Below are 27,465 nucleotides of genomic sequence, written 5' to 3' on the forward strand. Positions count from 1 at the left end.
AGCAATTAACACTTTTTAATAAAATCGGCTGTAATGTACAATGAACACCACAAAACATTTAAACGTATGAAACATTTTTACTTTGTACTGTTAATAATTAATCAAGAGATAACTGCAATAATTCCGAAAGAATACAGAGATCAGAAGTGTCATGGTCTGCGGCCCTAGAAAAAACGGCCAGCAGCTGGCGCCCTAGGTAAAACATTTTTTTCTTTACTTTTAAAAGTATTTTACAACCTTGGTTTGATTATTCAGTTTGTTCCGCTGTCTATCCAACCAATGTTTCTGAGCTTAATTAAAACAAAGACACAAAAAGTTTCAGATTGTGTTTGTACACAAACGTGTAGATAATATTTGTCCAATTTAAAATAAAAAAATTCACAGCCAGAATGTCCATTACATTTTTATTACACATCCAAAAGCGTTACAAACTAGCATGCTATAGCTACCATTATTACCAAATCCAACATAGAAAGAAATAATAAAACTGATGAATGGAGTTTAACGAGTATTTTTTTAAATCACTCAATACTGTTAAAACGCCTTATCTTTTGTATTACTCACTAGTTCTTTTGTACAATTCCAAAAGAATTTCATGTTGTATCGACATGTTTTTTTATTTTCTTGTGTCCATGCTGACTTTACTTCTGTATGCAATTCCGTATCTCATTTGCGGTTTTCTTTACAAAATATGTATATCACATTGAAAGCCAAATACTGACTCAGGCTGCTGTTTAAACTGCATCTGTTTAAATCTTTCGACAACCAAGTAAATACTGCAGCAGTATCAAGGACTGCGAAGGAGAAATTCACTTTGAAACTCTGAATCCCTGTCTGTCGTCCTTCATAAGAAACCTGTTGTGTCTTTTTCATAATATTATGTCTATTTCTTCAGAAATTTCTTCTTAAACTGCTTAGTGGTGAGGTTAATCTAAAAAAATACATTGTCCCACAAAAGGCTCAAAGTCTCAAATTTTAACTTGAAAAGCCCATTTGCAAGAGCTTTTGCAGATGAGCGTACCATATTACCACATGGTCCAATAGAAAATGTCAATTACGACATCAAAAACATTTCCTAGTTCAAAGCGAAGAGACTTAAAATGAAGTTATTAATAATAACAACGACAATTAAACAACACAACACATTACACAACATGCAACATAAATGTTACACCATTTACAAAACAAGGCCTAAATTCTACAGACCCAGAAACCCGGAACACTAACCCTGTACCCTGAAATCATATACTGTATATAATGCCTAAACATGTGAACGGGAGAAACATTTGACGTCTTAAATTGACATAAATTGACACACCCGAAGACCCGAAGCTGCAAAGCCAAAACGTTGTGTTCCTTTTCTTCTCTTTTCAGCATGGAATAAACCTTTAATTGTTCCTTTGCAACCTACGCATGCTGACACAACTACCAACTTGAACTAAATTGACATAATATAACCCAGTGCTAAATATCCATTCCTATAATCCTGTATGTCCAAAGGTAAAAGAATCTACTGTACAGTACCTATTCTAAAATGCATAATCACCAAATCCAAGAACAGAACATCTCTCTTCTTTCTGTTAGTTCCCTGTCTCCCTCTGTCTCTTCATCCCCTTTCTCTGACCTGTCTCTCTACTGTGTCTTGTGATATGTATCTGTGTTTTAAATGTTTTTCTTCAGTTTCGATTAACCAGAGTATAAGGTTTTCTTTTATCCTCTGTCTCTCACAGCTAGGTAAACAGCTCCCTTTCTACCTATTGTTTTTCGAGATGGCCTTAAGTTCTAACAATATTATGAAACGTATCCAGTCAGTTTTAATGGCAAAAGCATCTCTTTGTCCTTATTTCTTACACTTAGGACAGTTACATGAAAGGAAAGATTATTATTATACAGACCGATATATCTAAGGTTTATAAACGCTAAAAAAGTCCATATAATGGATTGATATACTGTATCCTTGCGGAGCGCAGCGACAACGCGGCTAGACTGACGTTCATATTTTACTGACTTGTAAGCGACATGGTTATACATACAATATATAGATTGTTCCTGTTTACATTAAAATAAAATCCCAAAAAGAAAAACATATTCATAAATTTACAGAGTCCCTATTGTCATCCTGATAGGAAAACAATCAGTGTTTACGCGCAGATTTAACTTCTTAACCCGACGTTTTCCGTTCAGTTCTGCTAAACGAGTTCTTTTAGCGTTTTACTGAATAGGCTACTGTATAAGATGTATAGGAAATCTACCATTCCCTTCCACCAGAGGTACACTAAAGATCATTAAAAAATAAAGAAATTACAAAATAAATTATGTCCGGTTTTTTTTTTGTAATTTTTAATAACACACCCAAGTATTAATTAAATGTACCATTCAATCAAAAATACAATATAGCTCAATTCAAGGACTACAAGTTGACTATACATTACAGTGATACAGTGTAGTGTTGTTTTGTGCTGTAATGTGCACAAAACAGACCGTTTTAGTTCTGTTTACAACACAATTAACTTATTCCAGTTATTATGTCCTTTAAAGTTTTGGTTTTATCACAGTGGGAAAACTCTGAGAAATATTATTAAGTGCTAAGTCAGAAGTAAAAAAGTAGCTGTTACAAATCACATTTTCGCTGTTTTACCAGAGATTACTTATTTATGAGGCTCAATAGCTCTGAGATGAGCAATACCTGAAACAGGAAAGATGACTCAGGGTGATGCTTGTCACCCCCACCCCGAAGGCGAATGTTTCAGAAACAAAATCATAGTAGACATTTGTTTGTGTTAACAGTTTGCTGTTCACTGTTAAATAAGTTTGACATCCGAATTTTAGCAGATTTCATGTGTGACACATAAGCTACTGTAAATAAAAAAACATTTTTTCAACCATTCAAAATTGTTTAATGGTAGACGTTTAAAAAATTGAAAGTGTGTTTTGATCTATATATTCAATATGTATCAATATCAATGTTCAGTTTGTCAGCTGGGCGGAGATAAATACATCTCTGAACACAAGCTGTTTAAACCGAAGCTTTTACTCTTTCAGTAACCAAATACTCAGTATTCCATATACTTTGATTATTAGTTTCAGTGGGGAAAAATACTGGCACAGTTTGATGCATGGTTGAAAAGAATAATCTAACCTATTATTATTATTTCCTTTATTAAGTAGGAACTCTCCATAAATTGCACCATTTGTCATGTGTTTTTATAATTAAATCGATAGTGAAGTTTCTTTTCATTCTTCAACAGCACAACAGAAATTCGTTCTGATCACCGCTAACGAATCACCTGCCTGCTGTGGACTTAAGAAAAACACTAGGTGGTGCTACTGCCTCTAAAAATCCTACCTTAAACTTAAATTACTGTACTTTGAAAGCACGATTCTTTCAATACTGACACAATGAGGAACGTTTTGCTATTTTTATCACGATGTTATGAAGAATCCAAAAGTAAAAAGCCTTTTTAGTCATCCCTATATTATAAATACCTTAATTAAACTGTGTGCATTAGATGGTTTGAAAAAATAAAATACCCAAAAATCGATTCATACAGATAAAATAAATGCAGAGGAAAATTGGCAATAGCTAATCTTTATATTCAGCTGCACAAAGTGTTTGCAGATGTTCAATAATTCATAGCAATAACAAAAAAGTTAAACTGATTCACAAAATGACATAAAGATAAAGCAGTATTCATGGCCTAAATCAATCCAGTATTGTAAAAGCAATATATTATCACTCTGTGCATCCATCAAAGCAGAAGTATTAAAGTAAAGTAGAATATAAATAAATTGCTTCTCTGATGGCATTTTCTTTCAAAGAAATGTAAAATATTAAACCAATGCTTCAGTATGTGTTGCCAGATTTAGGCTTTGTTATAAAATGTATTTTCAGCTCTCAACAAAATATTTGGTTCAGTACTTATTTTCCCTTTCCATTAATCTACCATTTTGCTAAAATATAGAAACAGATAAGTAATTACTTATATATACAGTAGTGAGTAGCTTATGTAACATTTGCATGAAGGTATCACTCTGCTGGAAAATGTGTTGCTTCTTTAGAACACAAACCATTTTGCACATATTGTATCTCTGCCATTTCCAAAATGAGAGATATTTATTACATTCAATATAAATGTAAGCTTCGTCCTCAGTTATGAGGAAGAACAGAGGAATGTAATATTTCACAATACACAGTGTACTAAACCGTTATTCGTCGTGTGACTCAACAGGCCATTTCGGTTGCATATTTTCCAGATGTGAAAATATCTGAGTTACATAAAATGGCATCGCCTTTAGTTGCTTGCATCCCATGACTGAAAAAAAAAACATGTCCTACAAATGTGAGCACTATGAAGTACTTTCAAATATCAGCAATTTTTATATCCACCTTCATAAAGTCCCAGTTAGATAATATGGGGCATATTAAAACCCATGTGCACCTAGAGAGGGCATTCCTGGAAATGAAGGGAAGTGAATAAACCAACTAGCTTTTTTCAAAGTGGGCTGGTATGGGTTCGCTGGCACTAACAAGACCAGTCTCAGGCTGCTGGATGTCTGAAGGTCAGTACCCTATCTGCTCAGACAGTCTATTCTTCAAGTCATACAGAAGCAGGGTGTCTGCGGACTCTCCCTTTCTTGTTTTCAACTGCCTGTTTCCACTTCAGATTGCGCATCTTCTGCTTGCGTTTCTCCCTGAACCACAGCTGCTCGCAGTATTCGTCAGCGCTCAGCCCCGAGACGCTCATCAGCTGCACGTAGTCCTTGTAGTGTCGCTGGATCTGCTCGATTGCAGAGGAGCTGTGTCGCATGGGGGTGCTTCCTAGCCCTGGTTCCCCACTCCTGTCCTTGCCTGGGTGAGCCGTAATCTGCTGCTGGGTGATGACGTGGAGGGTGTAGTGGGTGATGGGGTGGGAGAAGGCGTGTTCCTCAGCCAGGCAGGAGTAAAGGCCTGCGTCTCCTTGTTCCAGCCGCTGAATGAGGATCCCTCTCTCCATGGTCACAAACCGCTCCACACTCTTCAGCTGCAGCACAGGTTTGGAGGGGAAATGAGTAACAAGAGATAAAGTCACGGCTATTTCAGTTTTTTCCTTCTGCCTACCACGGCATCTGTTTTCTATGTTGCGCACACAGCACCCTGAATTCGTGTCCTGGAATGGAAAGTTTGTCCCCCAGAATAGTCAGTGATGATCTCTGAGGTTTTATTGCGAAATTCTGACTGAAGCCTCAAGGAACAATACAAAACAAAGTGCAAGAGTTTATGACATTGTCACACAAATAACTCATTATAGCCCACAAAAAAACTCCATAACTCCCTTATTCCCTGTTCTTTGTTGCAAATTACTTGACCTTCTTCCTATTTATCTTCTGAGTTAGAGTTTGATGAAGTATAGTAATATAGGAACGCACCTCTTTGCTGTGCTTTCCTGGATGGTGCTGTACAGTCCATCTGATACTGGTTTGCTGGGACTTGGGGACACACTCCAGGAAAGTGGAGCTGGTTTCCACCCCATAGATCACCTTGTCCTCCACTGCATCCAAACCTGGAAACACAGCAAGTTAGTATTCTCAGCATTTAAACTTACCTTTTCTAGATGTTCCTAAAACTGAGACTAAGGTGTAAAAGTGTAAGACATTTAGCAGATTAAATATAATACCTTGAGCTAATGCCAAAGAATATCTAGAAATTACTGAAGTAATACTTGGAAGCATACACATATTTAAGCTCCTATCAACTTTTGTCAGCTATGCCCTTTAGTGACTTGTTGTGTCCGAATTTGTCCACTTGCTTTTGTACATAAAATACAAACAACAGCAAAACTGCTAATCTAGTACAATATCATAAAAAGAGGTGAAAGTAAGAAGGTGTTACAGAATACATTCAGGAGAATTGGCGCAGGTCCAACATTTTAACAAAGCCATTTGATTTCTACATATCATATTCATTGTTTAAGCACTTTCTTACTTTCCTCCTCTCAGTTTCGTTTTGCATTCCAGTTAGAGGTGTTACTGACTGAGGTACTGTATAAACTGAGATTTCACACTAGTTTGGTCAGGTTGTGGATGAAAGATTGCTTCAGTTCCACTCCACCCCACCCACTCCACCCACTTCACCACAAAAACCTAATCCACTTAAATGTGGAAGGTTTAGGTCTCATTAAGTATGCTATTTAAATTTCCTAGGAACCTTATTTCCTCATTTCCACATAGCAGTGAGAGGTGATAATGGAGTAATAATCAGACATGTACCGGCAGGAAAATAAGTTACTTTTCAGTGCTGTTTGGAAATGAAGGATAATAATAATTACCATCTCCCAGATCATGACACTGGCTCTTGGGGTCTCCATATTTGACATCTTGCCTCCGTGCACGTCTATATCAACAGATGATAAAACTCAGTTGACACTGATTGAAGAAATCAAATTCATGCAAAAAACCAGGTCAGACCAGCCCTAATCAATATCCTGTTTTCAGGATAACTGACAATTTAAACTATTTTTTTTCTGAATTAAACCACTGGGATGACTGAGACAATACAAGCAGAGAAGAGTTAAGTGTCACAACTGAAGAGTCAAGTGTAATAATGATCCATCCAAAGTCACCGTATTAGAGAAGACAGACAGTCCACAAAACAATCTTTATGTACTGAAAGTATGTAAATGAAATCAAATGCAGTTCCCCTCCCCTCCATGTCATCTTGACACTGGAAAATCAGCTGGAATTTTTTAGGTGTTTCGAAAAAGAGTAACCGAAAGAAAAAGTCATCAGTATAGCATACGGAACGGTTGTCTTTTTTGTGCTGTTTGACGACAACACATGCAATACAACCACAGCAGCCAATTCTAGCAGTACAGATGTGTATTTAACAATCAGACCTTGACATTCAAGTCACAGCGCTAACAACGCAGATCAGGAGACAAAGTGGGACCTCTTGTCTCTCTCCTTACCTCTTGTTGGTGGGGAAGTATCTGCTGCAGGAGGTGCCATCCCAAGCACAGTACGGGTCCCTGGCAAGGCAGCAGTCGGCACAGACCGTCCCGTAGAGGTCACAGCGATGGAGAGACACCTGGGTGACGCCAGACTGGCTGCTCACGTACAGCTGTTGCTGAAGAGAGAGGGAAGCTGAAGTCACAAGACATTGTACTGCAAAGCAACACAACCCCTACAGACTGGTGCAGAAATTCTATAACAAAACCCCAAAACCTGGTGTAGTGATGCCTCCATACTCAATCCTGGAATAATAACACATCCATAAAACTTTGTATTATTTTATCTTTACACTATAACATACTATAGGGCATTTATAGAGTACACTTGGTATTATATATCAGTAAAACAACACAGAAACTGTTTAAAAGATCAATTTAAAATTAAAACTACAGCTCCACGAATTTGGCCCCCCTACATAACGAATGAGGTGGATTTCATTGCGTGTGTGAAGGGGGGCCAACTTCACGGAGCTTAAAAATACAACAATGTTCCATGCTGCTTAATGTACCTTAAGCAATTACATGTACTAGCATAATTACAAACATACATAAAAATTTCATTTTCTTTTAATTTAGTTTTCGTTTTGTATAAAATAATGTTTCATTTTCAGTCAGAACACCTTGGGAACATTTTTTGGATTTGCAGCATGTCATGCAAGGAATGTCTCTTTGGAATTTTACACAGTGTGATCGCTGTCTCTAACTACAGAAAACTCACCCATTTTGTTGAAAGCACCATGCTGAGGACAGACGTTGGTTTCTAGTAAAGAGATAAGAAAGCAAGTCTATGTGAGTAGGAACAAGTACAGAGGCACCATTTCCACTAACCACTAATAGCAAAGCTTTAAAGAAATTGTGCTCCACTGTGCAAAATTTGCTTCAGTTTTTCTCTCTTCATATAGATCCATTTTTAATAAATGCTTTATCCTTAGAGCATCACAGAGAGCCAGTGGCTAACTCAGCAGATACAGAGCACAAGATGAGACTACACCCTAGATGGGATGTGAGTCCATTGCAGGGCACAAAAAAATGTGCATTCACTCACAAGAGGTCATTTAGAATCTTCAGTTCTAAATTTTGGACAGCGTGTCTTTCAAATGTAGAAGGAAACAGGAGAAACCAGAGTACACACACCCAGGCACGCAGACACAGTGAATATGCAAACTCCACGCAGAAAGAGACTCAAACCCAGGATGTAAAAGTGGTGACAAAGCAGTGCTAACTGCTCTTTCCAAATATAATTTATTTAAAATCCAAACATCATGTCCAAGTGAAAAACATTAACATTTGTTTTTGCTGTCAATAGTCATTTCTTTCAGCAAATCCCTAGTAACATTTATGATAATGATTAGATTATACTTTTTCCTGTCATTGTGCTTTATCCTGTTCTGATTGTGTAGCATGATTTTAATTTCTACTGACAGTTATGCATTTTGTAAAAACATACCTTATGGCAATAACTCAGAGCTAACAGAGAATAAATAACATTTGGCAGGTATTTTAATGTTCCAGAGAACTGATTCTGCATTGGTTTAGGAATGGGCTCTCATAAAGCCAATTTGTTTAATTCTTGCACTTTATGACAACACGTTTTGAGAATCTCATTGATTTATTCTAGCTGAAATAACAAATTAGGAGGAATATTACACGTTGAGGTTAATTCCACACTGAAAAGGGAAAACATTTTTTAAGTCATTTTTATAAAAGAATCAGATGGCACAATATCCAAAATGTTTTTTTCTTTCTTTCTACTTTTTAGCATTGACCTCTACTTGTTTCCTTGCAGTCTGCACATTGTTCTAGCTCTCCAGTTGAAAGTCTGTGTGGTAATCATTCTCATAAGGAGGAACCAACAACGAGAGCACATTAATGTGGCCCCTAAAAAGTGGAAGAATAAAGAAGATTAAAGATCTCACCTGAAAAAGACCAAGCTCTTCCAGAACTATCTCCTCTGTCTCCCAGTTATCTTTTGGAATGGCAATTATTTTGAGCACCTTGCCGTTGTCTAAGGGGAACACAGAAAACATTATTTTCCATTTGTAACCCCAAAAGTATAATTTGTAAATGTACTTGAGAGCCAACGTCAGATAATTTAATCAAATCTTAGAAAGTCATTTTTAGAATCATTCCATATCCATTGGTAAATGCACCCACAACAAACAAAAAATCTAAATTCTTATTCCTGACTAAAGCAGCTGTGACATTACAGCCAGATTCTCTTTTAAAGACAACAGACTGACCTGAGCAATGTTTGCCTTTAGGCCATCTGTGATGTACTGAGACTATTCACTTATTAATGGCAGAGTTCAGGGACAGAGAATAAAATAGACACACTTTTTAAGAAGGTCATAATGATCCCAGAATTCACTTTGGATTATCGTGGGAACTGTCAGCTCTCTAAAAAAGAATGCATGCTCAAGAGTGATTGATTCTGACCGCTAGTTCCTGTGTGATGTTTCCTCCTTGTGACACATTTTGATTTTCATTGTCAAGTGGGTTACACTTACTAAGTTTAATATTTTTTTTAAAATGTAAAACACAGCTAATTCAAGCTGAAATAAAATTGTTAAATTCTGCTCTTTTTATAGCACCTAAAATATTAACACATAAAAAAAAGAAATCCGAATATATGTCTAATAACTGTGAATTATAATGAAAACTAAGTCAGTGTAATGTCTTACACAGCTTGTAATCGCTGAGAATAAACACATACATTTGGTATGATTTTTAAAAAAACTATTTTTAATTCTGCTATTAATATTTGCATTATATTTAACAATTACAATAAAATAACATCAATTAAACTGTACATACAGCAACAAATAGGATATGCCAGTAACAGTAAAACATGGTTTCTATTTAGCTTGTTAAATGTGCTAACAGAAGCACTTTCCCTCCCTGCCTTCAGGAGCTCATTCTACAGTCTGGGTGCTAGACAGGAAAAGGCTCAATTGCCAAAAGAGCACTGCTGAATTTTTGGTATTGATAAGAAGCCAGAGGCAGGTGATCAAGGGCAATGCTTAGTAGTGTACAGATAAAGCAAATCACAAAAGTAATTAGGTGCTAATCCATGTAGGGCTTTAAAAGTCAGAAGTAAAATGTTTCACTTCTCTAGCACTTCATACCTAGGTTTGGTTAGAATGTGGACTGTACAAGCTGAATGCAGTAAAAAGTCCTAAAATTAAAGTAAAAATATACCTTGAGATGCTATACAAAATGAAGTTAGAATTCCAACAATATATCCTCAGTAATCAATCTTTTTATAGTTTAATTCATCCCATTTACAGTGCACAATCCACTTAATGAGTTTAATATACAGTACAATATCAAGCTAACCACCATTTTAGATTTAAAAAATTGATGATTTAAAAAAGTGATTTACAATTAGATCTTTAAGGAGCATGTATTTTTGTGCACCTTTTACTTTATTAAATATCATTGTAAAGCACAAAAATACTGAGCTAGCTGTACACATGACTTACAAGCTTGAGATTTATTATTTCTACTACTACTATTAATACTATTACTAATATTATTATTATTAGGAAAGGATTTCATGTAGGATAAGAATTATTAACCTTTAAATGACATTATTCTTTTAATGTGCACTCTGTCTTGATGAAAGTGGGGGCTTATAGGTACAATAATTTAGAGCAACATAGCAGGGAATTTAAAGATCAGAAACCTTTTTACTTGATTGACCTGGGTTAACCCCTGACCTGAGGTCAACTCTCGGAGGTTAAATATCCTGAATCATAAATCAACATGAGACATTCCTTTTTAAAACTCACTGTGCTGAATAAGTGATTCTGGCTTGGATTGTGAGCAATATTCTGTACACTTCAAACATATTACGGATGAAATGTTTGATTTTGACCAATCTGTTATCATTAAGATGCAGCAAACTTCTGCTAGATTTGGAATGACCTGACTCACCTGGTTTTTAAAGTGAAGCTTCAAATTATCCAACATGACACTCCAAACTATTTTACTAAAATACCTTCCTACTGGATAATGATCAAATATCCTGTGACAATTAAAGCCATTCTTTAACTGATGCCTGAAAAGATAGAACTTCAAAACTAAAAGACATACTGTAATGGACCAAAATGTAAATAGACAATTCCAATGAAAGAAGGTGATGCACCAAGGACTATCACAGATGCATAAATAAATACTGTACGTAGAAAAAAGTGCACCTCTATCATTCAAAGAAATTAGCTAATATTTGTGTGCTTGCTCATATTGTATTATGGACTGAAAACTATAATATTCAGATTCCCCGCGAATTCTGCAGGGTTTTAATTATCACTCAGCCAAGACGTGTAATTCCAAGTTTAGAAATTTTTACATCTCATCAACCCCACAAAGACCCCTGCAGGTCTGTTGCTATCACCATACCAGTTCCCAGATACAGGACGTCGTACTGCCCATCCTCTGCTTCCACTCTGTCCACCACCACCTTCTTGATGAGGTAGGGGGCGCCAGTCCTCATGAAGATGGGCCGCCTGTTGAGGGGCAGCACCGGCTCCCACATTAGATGATGACCTCTCATGAAGCTGATGACATCGTCTGGGTAGTCCCGAGTTGATTTGTGCAAAGGGTCATAGGTCTCGCTGGGACACTACAAACAACAAAATGGCTTTTTTTAAAAATAAAAAGCAAAAGTGTGCTTATTGTAGTCATTGAATCACAAAGACTCTTCTTACCTTTCTACTTTCATTGATGAACCATTAATTATTATAAACATGTTTAAGCTTACATATATATTTTTTACTTTTCCAAGATAAATGAACATGCCACAGTTATTTGCCAATTTCCATTTTCTTATGCATCAAGTCACAAAGAACTCAGCTTTTTTTGCAGACTGTCAAAACATTTCTAATGTACTACAGTATATATACTGGAAAAGATATCCATAACAAATGTACAGTACAGTAGTGTTAAAACATCTATAAAACATTAACTAAAAGAGGTGTAACTAGCACTACATGTGCTGTAAAAGCAACAAATGTATTTTCTGAACAGGACCTTTTCTTAAAAGCAACAAATCTGAACATGTATGTTATTTGGTTTCTGGCTCAATATCTTTGGAGCTTGTCAATGGAATTTCAGAAAGCTACCATTATGGGTAAGAAAATTATGGACATTTCGAGAAGCGTCTGTTGGTTTCTTATTGTAAAATAAGACTACATCTCCCTGCTGAGAAAATAACAAAAGATGCAGAAGAAGCATATTCGTTCAACATTCCCAATCCATAGTAAGTATGCACTTGGTTTTTTCCTGAGATGATAACAACACAGCCATGTCTCCGAAATGCATTTGTTCTCAATGCTGAGATTGCAGGATTCGTTTTTAAAATAATGGCTTAATGTTTTTTCTCTGAGTGGAATAAAGAGTGGAGGAGAAAATGCTTTATCATTATGTTATTGGATATTGTTTTGTTTTGTTTTCCTTCATCAGAATATCCTGGTGTGAAGAGGCAAGGAAGACATATCTCTATTCTCACACTTTAATGTCTTCCCAGAGATTTACATGTCTCAACTGGTGGGACTCTCTTCCCTTTGCAAACACTAACCACCCAGTGACAGCCGCATACTTCCTGCAGATAAACTCACAGTGCCAGGTCTAGGGTATGGAATCCTTCCTTTGTATTCCACCCAGCGGTAGTCGGGCCCTTCCTTGTGCGAGAAAGGTCCACTGAAGGCAGCGCGGATGGAAGCCATAGAATACACACACACGGCTGAGCCCCTGAACACAGCACTGCAAACCGAAAGGGAATAAACTTGAGCCTTTTTGGCACTGGGAAAAAAAAAGACAGCCTTCAAGAGCTGCTGCTGCAGACATGCTTCTGGGATGGGTGCCTTTCAGGTTATTGTAAGCCATGAGTGACTTTTTTTTTATTTTTCCACAAAGAAAAATACTGGGAAGGAGAGTGCAGGCATTTGATTGATGGCCTTTTATTGCTGTTGCTTGGAACCACAGAGGCAAAGCTTAGCTATGCAAGAGACAGCTAAAGGTTAAGTAGTCACTCTTTCCTAACACCACACTTTTTTGTCACATTCTTGCTGACCTGTGATTCGCAACGACCCCTCAGTGAATGGGTCTGCATACACGGACAGAAAGATTTGGTTCCCGATGTCAAATAATCATTCTTGTACACACAAGTTATTGATAAATAAAGTGCCATCAAATTAAAGCTAGCCGGGATGTTACAATATATTAACCTAGTACATTCACATTGCACAATTTCATTTTTATGAATAATATGCACCCATAAACTTTTATTTTTCACGTTCTTTCAATTCCTTTTGCTTCAGTTTCCCACTCCAGGCTTCACAGCACAACAAACCTAAACCATGGATGCACAAGCGATTCTGCACATCAAGTCACAAGGGTTACTACTGTACAGTGAGCTCAGGAAACCCTGGTTGACTTTGACCCCAAACAATCCTGGGAGTGATCATCCAGTTGTATGTTGTTACTTGTGACCTCCCAAGTCATAGTTGCCTTAATTACACAGGTCAGATTCAAACCAGCAATCTTTGAACTATATGTGGCCCAACCCTGTCATCTGAGTTGAGTGGCTCAGGTACAGTAGCTTCCCATCTAACCAGAAGACATTGCGGCAACATTATAGAACAGCTGCTGTTTTCTGCAAAAAGACTGTGGTAATCCAGGAGACATTATTAAAACATTTTTCAAAGCTGCACTGCAGCATTAGGGGAGTACTGCTTGTAATATTTATGATCAGTTTGGGGATTCTGTAGCATTTGCACATACTGATATTGTGAGCATAGCAATCCCAAGAAATGTCTCCAAAAATATATACACAATATAAATTTTGTCTGTTTTTGGAACTTTGCTGCATTGCTTCATTTAATTGTATCTAACCCTTTGCGTTGAGGTGGAGTGAAAATGCAGTGTGCTTTGCTTGCTTTATGCCTGTTTTGCTAAAAACTAACTGAATGTCCAATTACCTCTCTAGGAAGCTGAAACACACTGTGATTAAGATCATACTGACAACCAGGAGTTTTGTATCACAATTTTACAGGGTGACCTAACCTCTGATAAAGTACTATCAATGAGCTGCTTGCACCAAGCAAGCTGTTCTGCATAGTGTGGAAAGAAACCAACTTTTTTGCAGTTATTTCTGGATTGGTTTAAGGCCGTTGTTAGTTTTGGAGCTGAACAGGAGAAAGATGTGAGACACGCATCAGAGAGCACTGTCCACTTGGTGAAGTTAGCTGCTTTAACTTTTGAGACACTGCATGTTTCTCTAAATTTCATCCTAGTTGCTATAATTAATTTTGCTTTTCTTCATCTAGAATGCAGTTCTTATTTGTTACAGTGATATTGGAGCCATTTTTTATATCTTACATTATATCATACAATCACATTTCTATGTACATATAGTACTTGTGGAAACCTATTTTGACCCTGAAAAAACACAAGGGCACTTTGGATGTATAATGGTATGTGCATCCTGGAGGTAAGTCAATGCATCATAGCGCTGGTAACAATATGGAGGGGTGTTTTTTTATATTAGGTGCCTGGAGGATGTACGCATAAATTAAAGGTCTAAAGATCAAAACCTTCTTATATTTCACCGGAAAATGTTCCAACCTGAAATCACTACTTGTTTCAAGTTGACTTCTGAGGGTTAAATATCCTGGCTCATTAATCAACCAGAAAGAAAAAGCTCACTGCATTGTGACAGCCTCTGAGAGTCAGGTATGTGTCCCTGAACTGGCAATGTGGAACTGAGAACCTTGAATAATGTTCTACAGACGAAAATGCTACTTTTAAACTGCAGACACAACAAAACTATTTAGTATTTGACTAGAGTTTTATCTTCTGTATTTCACCCTCTCTGCCACAATTTTTCTTCCTGCTTTCAAGACAGCAAACATATTTTAAATTACCCTTTTCTGTACGTTACATGCTAAATTTGAATTGTTTATCTTTTCATCCTCTAATTATTTCCATTGTGCATAATACAAAGCCATTGATGTAAATGAATCAGAAATAGAGAAGGTGCTCTGAAAGATATGGCCATCCTTAAGCAGCAGGTCTGATTTTCTTTTTTTGTGAATTGTCACCCACCTGGATGTGGAGAAGACTCCATATATAAGAGGATTTTGTGAATCTTTCGTCTCAAGAAGAAAGATGTCCTCTAGAACAAAAGCACAATATTGTTAATTTCAGAACTGCTTTCTTGCAGAATCACCAATGCAGGAATCAGCTTTTCTGTACAATATGGAATTCAGAGAAGAACAACCAATCTATTTGTAAAACTGAAAAGGGTAACCAAGACAGATATTTGAAATTATTTATTTACCTAAAGACTCTAAAATGTAAAATTTGACAATGGTCTTTAAATTGCTGAAAGACCACCCTCCCAATATTTCTTCAAAAATCTTATTTTTAATTATTTATTACCTAATTCATCGAAGTAGGTGTCCATGCCATCCGGCCCTGGCACAGAACACACCAGCCTTGCTTTAAGAAATGTCGTCCAACGGTTAATCAGGCTCCTCTTCCCACCAACATCATTCTGTTTAGGGAAAAACAAGGGAAGCATCAATTTCACAGTCCAAACATTTTCTTTGTCCAGACTGGGATAGATTAGGCATGATATTCGGTTACACTCTATTTAAAGGATGCCTTTCTTCATTGTACTCTCCTATATTTTCTGAGATCTGTCTGGTTCATCAAGTATTTCTAAGTAACAATGTTTAGAAAATAAATCCAGACATTGTAAAACATTTTTATATTAAATGTGGAAGTCTCAAAGAAAAAAGTGTTAACAATCTATCCAGACCAAAACAATTTCAGACATTTAAAGTTTTGCAAAAACAAAACAAATACAGCATACTATGTATTAGGTGTGGAATCCTCACATTCATGAATCAAAAATATTATTTTATTTTAAAAATTACAGTCTGCTTTCTTCATCTAGCCTTTTGTGTATGATAATGGCGTATGATAATTCTAATAAAATACATTAAAAGTCTAGTACACATTCCTCTATCCAAGCCAAATAAAAAAAGACAAAAATACCTCTGGGCACAACTGACCCAATGAATTTTCTGAAAATATTTTTTGGCAAAAGTTAATCTTTTCTTCCTGTTCACTGGTTCCTGGTTGCTGACTTAATAAAGGGTTTCTTTTTAGAATTCCGACCACTTAATTCCTTTTCTCCTTCTATTCACTTAATTCCTTTTCTCCTTCTATTCATTCCATCTGAGCTGCGACCATAACACCATATTATTCCAATAATTGCTCCCAAGTAACTACAGTAAATGTAGTGCTCCCTGGGTGCTGGATTGTAAAATGAACAACACTGAAATACTGCACTGCAGTACTGGGGAGATTTTGCTCCCAGAAACAGTTAAAGAACAATTCTGTAAAAAAGATCACCAGTAATAGGTCCCTTTAAGTCAGAGTTGATAAGGGGAACCAGATTTCTGAGAAGGCAAAAATACAAAGTTAAATTTATAATTTTACAGTTCTCAATTTTTTCCTATGCAAATCAGCACAGATTTACAGTACAATTACTCATAAAGCATTCTGCAAACTGAACATTCACTATTTGAGATGATTGACATGAACAACACTTTACTACTTAAGCCAGAAAAAAAACACACAAAATAAAATGACTATTTGAAAATGCTGTATAGAAAGAACATAAGACCGTACTGGGAGCTCCAAATGGAGCTCCTAAACCGGTCTGTCAGAGACGCATAGTATCTGCTCATGTCTGGGTCTTTTAACAGATAGCTTTTGGAAATGCTGTATGTGATCAACCCACTTTTGGATGTACAGTACTTGGTGTGATTGTTTCACAGAACCAGCCAGTCCTTCTCAACAATGATTTTCAAGTTAATTAACATAAATTAGGCACAAAATAATTTAAAAATCTACTTTACAAAGTTAAACAGAGACTGAGAAAAAGACACACAGTCAAGGGTCTGCACAGATCAGAGGCTCCAGGACTGAAACAATTACTTCTTAACTGTCCTCATCCACAGGATGGCCAATTCCAAATGCACAGAAGGATGTTTTATTGTCCCATTTTTATTTGTGTTTATTAATTTAGAGAAGTACGATCCTTTGCTGTACGTTGTGATAATCAGAACCAATAGGAGAGCATCTGTCTGCGTTCAAACAAGACCAGCAATAAAACACCCGCCTACATTCAAGAAAAGAAAAACTGCTTACAAAATGGGGTTCAAGTTGACACATACAGTAGAGCATTTGTTTTTTGGCTCTGTTTGAGTGTTCGAGGTTTCAAGCTTTCATAATGTGCCAAAATCTACTGTACTTTGCAGTTTTCTGCTGAAGGAATTTTGCCGAATGCATTTTGCAGTCGGAATTTTGCTGCTGAAGGAAAATCCTCTCACTACTAGAATATCTTGCTTTTAATGCTTCCCAGATCTGGAATCATCTTCTGAATTAGACATGCAGATCATTTATATTAGGCATTTAATTTTTATATTTTTTGCGTTGGGTGCTCTGTGGCATCGTTTCACTGTGGTTAGTGTTGAGGTCCTAGGTTCAATTTCGAAATTGGGGTGCTATCTGTGTGGAGTTTGTATATTCTCTCTGTGTTTGCTTGGGGTACTGCTGTTTCCTCCCGTAGAGCAACACAGAATCCAACACAGACTGTTCTTACTGTTCTTACTGTAACGCAACGGGGGCTCCGGCGAGCGCCCTTGCCGCATTAGGTCGGCCCCATCCCGACTGAAGCTCGTACCCGGGACTTCCGCGTCTCTCTGCAGTGACCTAGCCCCGTGAGCTAAAGAGAGATCTCTCCACAGCCCAGTAGCTGTGGTCCTGCTATCACAGGGAAGGGCGGTGACGTCACCAACTCTGGTATGCCGGCTCCTACACAGTGCCTGTCGGCCATAAGCGTTACATTACCTTACAGACTCGTGCCACCCTGGTGTATATGCGCTTGTCCCACTGGATTGATTCCACTGCTGTCTCCTTGAAGAAGAAATACACTTTATCATCATCTGGGCTGTGTGTGTCCGGAATGGAAAAGGAACCAATGAACTCTGGCTCTGTAGGAAAATGAGAAATAACAGAGAGAAAGCGGGAATATCTTAGTATACCTACAGTAGTTTTGTCAGCCTTTTCTGACACGAATCATAACATGCATTCACGATATCAAAGTTTCCTACAACATTCCATCATGCAAATGAATTTTCTGTAATACTACTTGTTTTCAGATGGGTTTTACTGTATGTCTAACAGTTTGTCTGTGTTTTTTCTAGGTATTTAGTACGATGCCAATAACATTTTAGATCAGCTAAATTTCGTAAATCCACCTTTTCTCATGTTTATTACTGATCTGATAGTATCGTGTCCAGGTAAACCTCACGGTGAATCTGAATCTCAAGTTTCTCCTCACTCCTTGAGTTCCATACCATTGAGCCACTGATCTTGATTGGCCTCAGTCCGAATGTAATGCTGGCTGATTCCCTGGACAGGGGATCGAAAAATGGCAGCATTCGTCCCCATAAAGTCAACTGACGTTCCAGCATAGAGCTCTCCATCTATCAGGAACAGAAGCACAGGTCATTTCTAAATATCTGATGAAAGTTGGAATTAGTATTAACGATAACAACTATTCACTTGTTGTTGTTGTTCACTGAAGATTAAGGTATGAATTAAAAATAAAGTTTTTGGGGTACTGAAATGGTCTGATATAATCTTTATAGGTCAATCTATTTGATCAATCACTAACACAAAGACAATGCATTCCATTTCTCAGTTTTTAATCCAGCAAAGGTCCTGGTCACAGCTGGTGACAAGTAATGAAATAACCCTGTTCCTTTATTTCAGGGCTCAGCATGTACTCTGGATGATTATCCATCCTGGTTGAGCAACGCTGGATGCCTTGCATTGTTTTTTTGTTAAATGTGTCTCCATGTGTGCTTTTAAAAGTCCTCGTAACTGCAAAGCCTGTCCCGGCCTTTTAACTTCACGGTCTATATTTTCTGTAACACACTACAATTACCTACCATATGTTCTCTGTAGCAAACTGCAAGTGGATTGGAAGTCCTCCAAACCATAACAACAAAAAAACAACCCATGTTCTTTAATTTACAACCTGCCCCCAGAGCATTTTGTGTAAATATAGGTTCAGACAATTAACTTAAGCACAGGACAATGGCAGGCAGTGGAAAGTACATACCACAGTTAGGCTATTTAAAAGGATATATTGCTCCTAGGAACCCTGAATATTTTACTTTAAAGACAAGGCCACTCATGAAAATAATGGATGATTTAACCCTGTTTAAGAGACTTACCTGTGAGCTTTGCTGTGAATGGTTCCAGAGGGCTATAGGGACATTTCCCTCGCCCAGATTCCACAGCATGACGGAGCAACCGAAATGTGGGTTCCTGAAACAAGATGGCAAGAATACGAATTCTATGCAATGATACTGCATGTCATCGTGAAGAGTTTTTGCAGCACAGCTGAGCATAGAGTCTTACTGTAATGTAAACTGAGGAAAAACTCTGCTATCATGCAGCCTCATTAAAAACAGTCAAACCTAAGATTGTATGCACTCTGCAAATGAGGACCTACTGTAATATACAATAATATATATTGTACAATAATATACAACAAAATGTTGCCGTTAAATCTTAAACATCAGCAGTGTAGAGTCCTTTGCTTCTATAGAGGAGTCTTTCCAACTGAGGTGTCATGCTATTTTGTGTGTCAAAGAAAACACTTTACACCACATTCTTGGTAATTGAATCTTGATAGGTGAATGAAACATTTCAGACCCTAGTGGAACTAAATAGCATAAATAAATATGAGGTAATGTTTAAGCTAAGTGACACAATGCCAAGCATGAAATGAAAGACACACTGTCCCAGTGGTCTGAGGTAGCTTGGCACCATGCATCCTACAGAGTTTAACTCAGTTATTCACACACACAGCTAATATTAATACCATAGGTGTGAAACTGTGGAAAACCTGAGTAGATCTAACTTGTCATGTTCTTATTTTGATGGAATATCTCTTTCTGCACAGATGTCTTTTTCAAAATATCCATTTTAGAAACAGAGTGCATATTCACACAATGCATATACAGAATAGACGGGTTACTGCAACTGTACAAAAACTGCTAAACAATTCTACGATTGACAGTAATAATCTCCCTTACCTCTAGATTGTGGCCAAGGTCAATATAGGTGCAAAGTGGGTGAAAAGCACCTGTTCCACAGGTATACACGTGGGTTTTGTTAAAAGGCTGTAGGAGCCTTACATGATTAGAACATTCTGTCTGCAAACATTTAAAACAAAGCTGTTAGTGAGAGACAATTTCAGAGGACCTATATATCAGGAAATACACAGTTACAACGTCTGTGCGCTGGCAGCATAGTGAATGTGATTTTTATTTTTTAAATTTACTGTCATGAAACAGCCCAAAGTTGGTAATTATAGTGGCTTAAAATAAATTATGTTTGTGAAAAACATTTGCAAACATTTCATTTTGATAGCCTGACTGCATAGCAACATTATGCTATTATTATGTTATTATTACATACTGTATGCACTGTATATACAGCTCTTACACACTTGTAAATTTAAATTTAAATAAATTAATGTAAATGTAAAACTTAAATATCTGCTCAAGATGCAGTGTGTGTAATGTTGAGAGATACAGACAAAATTAAAAGTGAAGGTTCATCTTCAAAACAGTTATCACGACAGGTGACACTATATTCTTAACATTCAAACACATGCGGTAAATGTTTGCTTTGTCATTTTAAAGCTCTTCAAATGTATACAGTGTCTTTTGTTTCTTTCTGTTATCTGAGATCAGAAATTAGACATGAATTATATAAAAAGACTGTAGGGTTTTGTGTTAGTGAATATGTTGTTTTTATGAAACAGATGTCAAATTTTACAGTACAAACAAGAACCCCAGGGCTCCAAAGACACTATTAAGCCTTAAACATCTGTCCGTAGCTTTATGAATAGTGAGTGCTTCAAGCCTTATTTCACTTCATCACTGCTATAATTTTGTTTTACCAACTAGCCTCTAAATTCTTTGATCACTATGTTTGCTGCTGTGCTGAAGTGAAAGCAAATGTAGATTTGCCAATAACAATCCATTCATTGCCATTAAAAGCATGCATTCATTCCTCACCTCTGCATTCTTTCCTGCCAGTTTGCAGTGTTCAATGTGCTCTTTTGCAGCTGGCCAATAGATCTAAATTAAGACGAACAACAAGCTATAGGTCTGTGACAACTTAGAAAAGGTTACTTGGTAGATTAAAAAGGCTGCTATTATGATTATTATTATTATTAGTAGTAGTAGTAGTAGTAGTATTAACGCTGGTGCTTTAATCTAAAGTGGCTTACAGTTCACTTAAAAAATAAAAAATCATCAAATATCACAATAGTATATCTATTATCTATTCTAAGCATCTTGTATTCTTAATGGAATCACTATACTTCCAAATGTTTTCACAACTCCTGAAGGATGACCAAATTCAGCAATTCCAACAGCAAATGGAAACAGACGGTCACTGTTGCTAAATAAAGCCATAGGAAGAACTGGAAGAAAACAACCTGGAGACAATTCTTGAAACTGTTTTTGATAAAGTTTCATATTGATATGAACAAGTTGTAATTCTTACATTTTTTTTAAAAGGTTTAAATATTTGCAGTAAAAATAATAAAAAAATAAGGCTAATACAGTACATGAGCAGCATGTTAACATACAGCAGGGCTACTCATTTCACAGGCCTGCATTCCACTCCATAGCTGACTGTGGTTTGACCAGTATATTGCTATATTGTTCCTACTAATTATAATTGTTATTAAGGATTTGGTTGTAGTAAAAATGTGTAATTGAATGGAATACAGAGCCCACACGTTGATTAGCTCTGATACATATTCTACATTAGGACTATGCACACTACAGATTTGTATTATTACATTTATCACCCTGTGGCCTGATCTAGTCAGATTTCAAAAGCTAAGCAAGACAACGGTCAGTACTGGGATGGGTGACTGTAGATCTGTAGGTGGAATATGGGCCTCTGGACACACCACAAGGTGCAGTTCCAGATGTGATACCTTCTCACTTCTCAGACTGTTATCTAAGCTTATATTACTTCTGCACTGATACAGTTGAAATCCCAACATGAACTTTAAATAAACAAACGGGCAGGGTGTGTTGTCCTGGATCCCTAACATCCATTAAGTCCTTGGTCCCCACCTTGCGTGCTGGCTCATTTAGGTTATCAGAGCGTAGCATGAAGATGTGATCTTTGGCCCCAACCAGAAGCCACCCACGGTCCTCATCCAGCAGCAGGGCTTGATAGCTTGAACTCTCTCTGTAAGCCCAGAAGGCTGCTGAATTGTTGGATGTCTGGAGATCTGAGGACACGAGAGCAGGAGATTAGATGAAACTCCCATTATTAAGAAGTTCTAAGCTGTTTCAGCTTTGCCTCCTCTTGCACGAATTGTGCTTGTAAATGTGAAAAGCACATACATCTAATGTTATTTTAAATATGGTGCTAGCTTACATGAGCCTGTAACACAAAAGGGGCTCAGCTACTTTGCAATGACAATGACAAGGATCACAGAGCCACATATTATCTAAAATGCTCCTTACTGGAGCATGCCGTAGCTATCTATAAAAAATATTTTTAAGTACATGTACTACAAAAAGGGAGAATACTTTTCCTTATCCAAAAAGGTTTTCTAGCAAATTCAACACCTATTCATTTATTTTGTTATTCTACTTCAGCTTTCACAGGAACCTCTGCAATCTGTAAAAAACAAACTTTACAGAAAATGTAGTGCTTGCAATTTTAATTACACAGAATACTGCCATTTAAAACATCTGTTACCTCATTAAAAATGTGTGTATTTTCCCTGGTCTGGCATGCTTTACAATATTAAAAATCATATATATAAGATATAACACAGATTTACCAATTTCTTTGTTACCCAAACCAAATGTCTATCTCAGAAAAGTTTGTAGCACAAATCAGGGAGTGAAAGCTAATGGTCAACATTTTGGAAACAGTCCAGTCAATTGCAATTAAGGAGCCAAAGACTGCCTCCAAATTATAAAGCCATACCAAAAAGTGTGGTGTAGCCTGTTGAAACAAAATGAAATAGCAATGCAGATAATGCTGAGATAACTATAATTGGCCAAAATATGATATGTATCCCTACATATTGATCACCTTTATAAGTCTTGCATCCTAAATTTAAAAAAGCAATAAAGTAATCAAGGGCAAAACATAATTATCCATTTAAATGATAATTTGTAATTACTCAGCTTTTCAGCAGCAGACTAAATTATATCTGTTGCAAATATTCACCACAATTTCACTGTGCCTCACTGCGGTTTTAACATATCTTTACTGTGTTTCAATGTACGCCTTTTTGCTTATAGTGTTTAATGTTTGTCTTTTTGTTTAACAGTTCCACCAAGCAAATTCTGCTAAACTGATCAACATGACAGATAAATGATTATTTCCAGTAAGCAAAGATTCAGTGAAAAAAACTTTTCATATCGTTTTCAACTTTTAAGAACAAGAAATCTGTCGGCAAAACAATACTAAGTTGATAGCTCTCATGAAAGACAAGCTCTCAATATAGATTACATTACCTTATACATGAGCAAATCTATTTGCGTGTGCTGTGTCAAACACTCAGATCCTTTCCCTAGGGCCCATCAGTTTAACTAGGCAGAAAATGACTACCACAATCACTGCAAATTAACCCCGTATGCCCTGTCTGTCCATTTCATTTAGTATGTTGTTCTTCTGTTAGGCTCACTGGGACTCTTACTAACACAGCAGCACAAGACGTCTCACTCGGACTTCAAGGATTGTCAAACCGTCTTCTTTCATTTGTATTGCTTTGCATCTGAAAAAAGCATGCCCTTGTATGATTTAAAGCAAATGTATCACTTAAACCAGATTTGAAAAAAGCGTTTTTAAGAATCAAGGGTTTATTTCATGAAACAATAATCATATTTGTTTCCAAGGTTTGTTTTTTAAGTTAAGAAAAAAACAAAATGCAAACTTGCCAAAGGCAAAACACAATCATTGTGCATGTCAAAGTTGGAACAATTAAAGCTACATTGATGTTGCATTGCTTTACAACTCATAGTGCAAAATGTTACATTGTCACAATTTCTACTTGTATCTCATTTCTGTTAAATGTGATTTATTAGCTTATATGTATCACATTATGTTAATATGAGCATTATGTATTTTAATGACTGATTTATTTAAGTCAATGACGCAACTTGTGCATTACATGAAATCTAAAACTGACGAAAATAAATGACCACAATTTTGGTACCACACAAAAATGATTAACTGGTATATAAATTATTATTATAAGATCTTAAAAAGTGTTTTTTAGTTAATTAAAGTAATTATTTCTAATTCATTTTATGTTTTCTTTAATAGAAAATAGCCCAATCAATGTTCTGCAGTACTCAAAGAAACTAAAATATTAAAGTTTAACGTTTGTCCTGATCTTGCCACTGAGATGCATTCCTTTCACTTTGCAGGGTTTTTTTTTTCTTTGAAAGCATTACTCCTTGAAACAGTGAGACTGTCACCGCTGGCCTTGTGCTGCTAATTGAGATAAATGGAGATCTAAGACGAGGCCAGCGTGAAGCGAGGATGATGAAGCATTTGCTCTCTACTGATGGGCAAGTGATGACAGGGCTTCACATTCCTGAACAGCAAGCCAGAATTCCGAGTTACAAAACATCTTAGGAAGATGCATTTTGATACCAACACCATAATGTGTTTCACCACAGGCATTCCAGCATACATTGCTTGCAGCAGCTTTTGATCAGCATTGGGAATATTATAACAAATCATATGTAACGTACAGTAATATACAAGTTGAAGCTATGCATGTGAGGAAAAATGCATACGGAGAATGCATATCTTCTGGGATCCACACAGCGGACACTAGGAAAATGACACCCTCCTCAGATATGCTTTCTCCATTTTATTTCTTGAAGCATGATATAACAGTCAGCACTTAGAAATGGCAATTGTTCCTTCATCAGGAATAAAAAAATTACCTTTAAATATGCAGTATTAATAATCCAGGAACTGTGTTAATTTAAATGTTGCATAAATTTGACAACAAACAAGACCATTAGAAATGTATACCCCTATCCACACTTTCTAATGTATTTATTCTCTGTCGATTGTGATTTGAACACATTTGTGTAGAGGGAACATGGTTTCTTGGTGCTTGGTGTGCTGGCTCAAATCCCGGTATCATTGACACAGTAATCCCAAGCAATTAGGGAGAAACTCCAAGAAAAGCTGGAGTTACGGTACTGTAAAACTGTGATGAAATGTGCACATTTCTCACAATGTGTTTAATTATAAAAGCACGTTAAAAGCTAAATATGGAGGAAAAGCATAAATAGGTGCTAGAAACAAGATGGTTACGAATGCAAACTCAATCTAAAATTGAGTAACATTTTGTGGTTTCTCCCTGTTTTGCATGGGCTATTGTCATGCACAGCATTTGTTCTGCAAGAATTGGAGCATTCAAACCTTTTCTGCAGCTGCCTGCAGCAAACTTCTCTTAGAATATACCCCAGCTGTTTTAAGTTATCAAAGTACACCTTCCAACATTTTCAGAGAAAGTATCACATTGGACAAATCAGCCCATGTTCAGGTTGATTGGGAGGTTTTTTTACTTGAAGTTGTGCTTCTGAGTGCTTGATATATAAAAATCTTGATTTATCTAATCCTAATTAAATATTATTATTATTATTATTATTATTTGTCTAGAATTGTAACAAAGGGATGCACACAAAGAGTGCACTTTGAGGAAATACTTAAGAGAAAGACAGAGAACTGGAGCAGTTCCACATGGCACCATAACAAATTTAGGCTGTAGCTTATGCAAGGATGAAAGAATGAAAGAAAGTTACTATAAAACACTGAAACGAACATGCTGGAGACTTCAGAAAATGTAGATGTTTATCTTCAACTAAATTTACAAGTCCACAGTTCTACTTTTTTTAGAAGACACTTAAAAAAGATCCAACATGCATCAGGTCAAAAAATGGTTTGCTAACCTATCATTCACATTGCAATGACCCTGATGTTGGAGTCACATTCATAATAATGTAAACTGAAAAAGACAATGCTCTCAGGAGAAATTAATGTTGAACTGGTTTAATTCCTAAAATGGAATACTAATGTCTGTCATCAATAAGCAAAACTTTCCGCTGATTAGTTTCGATCCGCAGCTCTGTGTAAAAAAAGCCTGTCAATTTGTTTTACGAAAGGTAAGGCCGATGATGGCTTTAGGATTTAGCAGGTCAAAGGTGATTATTTAATTACAGCATGTTAAATATGGCTAGAGCAAATCTCCAGGATTAAATTCTGCCTCTGGCCACCCAGGAATCCTCCAACACAGACCATTTTACCCTTTGTCCCTCACTATAAGCAATACCCAAACGGCTTCAGAGTGAGTAAATAAATTTAAACCACAATAAACAATGTAATTAAGACAACTGTTTTTTGCCAGGTATTCAAAATGGTTGGGTGCCCCTTACAAAATAATGCCTGCCCAGCTTAACAACTGCATGTGCATTAGTGTTAGCATAAGGAATCGCTGCAGTGACATTAAGTCAGTGCTTAATGAAAAAAGTTTAAATACGTTTAAAATATGATTTAGAAGACAAGAAACTAAAAGGTAAAACTTCAAAGACCTTGTTAAAAGTTTACAATGCAAGTTTTTGTTTTGCACTTGGGTATTAGAACACTATTCAGTGCAGAACCCACAGTGAAGATTTTTTTATTTTCAGCTATACAAAAACAACGTGTATTACTACCCCAGGGAAAATGCTCTATTATTTGACTTACAGAAAGGAACACAATCTTTGATTTTAGAATTTACTCTGTTAAATACTAAAAAAATATATATCTGTAATCGTATTTTACAAATTATACAAGTAGAGTGAACAGAACCTGCGTTACTTGATGTACTTCAACATAACAAAAGTCTGGATTGTAATTCAAAACTTGTACATGTGGTGACTGAGGTTTTTCGTCCAAACAACAAACCCGTCTTCCTTTTTTCCAGTGAATTTCACTAGTATTTCAACTGAGAAGTGATAGGTAATATAGAATTATGCAGGTTTGAATTTGAGACTTACAAAAACAAAGAAGACGCAGTATCCGTATACAGAAGAAATGTATTTTTGCTTTCAGGTGATACTTTTTTCCACACGTCACTGAAAAACAAAACTGGCATAACACTGATTTCCAATCAAACGGACAGCACAGATAACTGCAGTCTTACAAGTTTGGATGTAGACTGAGCTACCCTTAGATTGCACTTCATTTCAATCCTCTGCAGAATATTTTTCTTCAGGAAGGAAGTACAGAAGGTTATACTTTACAAGGGCCAAACCTTAGGACAGCCTGA

At 36.5% G+C, this 27,465-nt stretch overlaps 1 protein-coding gene across 2 annotated transcripts in view; it reads right to left on the reverse strand.

Annotated features, from left to right (window-relative positions):
- Positions 1-390: 390 nt before the first annotated feature.
- Positions 391-27,465, reverse strand: part of LOC102683378 (semaphorin-3D) — a 72,548-nt gene continuing 45,473 nt past the window's right edge. Inside the window, exons 3-18 of one of the 2 annotated variants that reach the window (XM_015348190.2) lie at positions 22,241-22,401; positions 21,164-21,226; positions 20,174-20,293; positions 19,307-19,400; positions 18,422-18,550; positions 17,913-18,055; positions 15,429-15,543; positions 15,093-15,162; positions 12,605-12,749; positions 11,388-11,610; positions 8,903-8,991; positions 7,705-7,746; positions 6,945-7,096; positions 6,306-6,370; positions 5,407-5,540; positions 391-5,021 (exon numbers count right to left, since the gene is read on the reverse strand). In XM_015348190.2, coding sequence (XP_015203676.1) covers positions 4,599-5,021; positions 5,407-5,540; positions 6,306-6,370; positions 6,945-7,096; positions 7,705-7,746; positions 8,903-8,991; positions 11,388-11,610; positions 12,605-12,749; positions 15,093-15,162; positions 15,429-15,543; positions 17,913-18,055; positions 18,422-18,550; positions 19,307-19,400; positions 20,174-20,293; positions 21,164-21,226; positions 22,241-22,401 — 2,168 coding nt within the window. In that variant the 3' untranslated portion in view covers positions 391-4,598. Of the gene's footprint in view, positions 5,022-5,406; positions 5,541-6,305; positions 6,371-6,944; positions 7,103-7,704; positions 7,747-8,902; positions 8,992-11,387; positions 11,611-12,604; positions 12,750-15,092; positions 15,163-15,428; positions 15,544-17,912; positions 18,056-18,421; positions 18,551-19,306; positions 19,401-20,173; positions 20,294-21,163; positions 21,227-22,240; positions 22,402-27,465 lie in introns of both variants that reach the window. The other variant, XM_006631074.3, reaches the window with a different exon arrangement.

The sequence above is a fragment of the Lepisosteus oculatus genome, chromosome 4, assembly GCF_040954835.1.
Source record: "Lepisosteus oculatus isolate fLepOcu1 chromosome 4, fLepOcu1.hap2, whole genome shotgun sequence".
In the NCBI taxonomy this organism is placed as follows: Eukaryota; Metazoa; Chordata; class Actinopteri; order Semionotiformes; family Lepisosteidae; genus Lepisosteus; species Lepisosteus oculatus.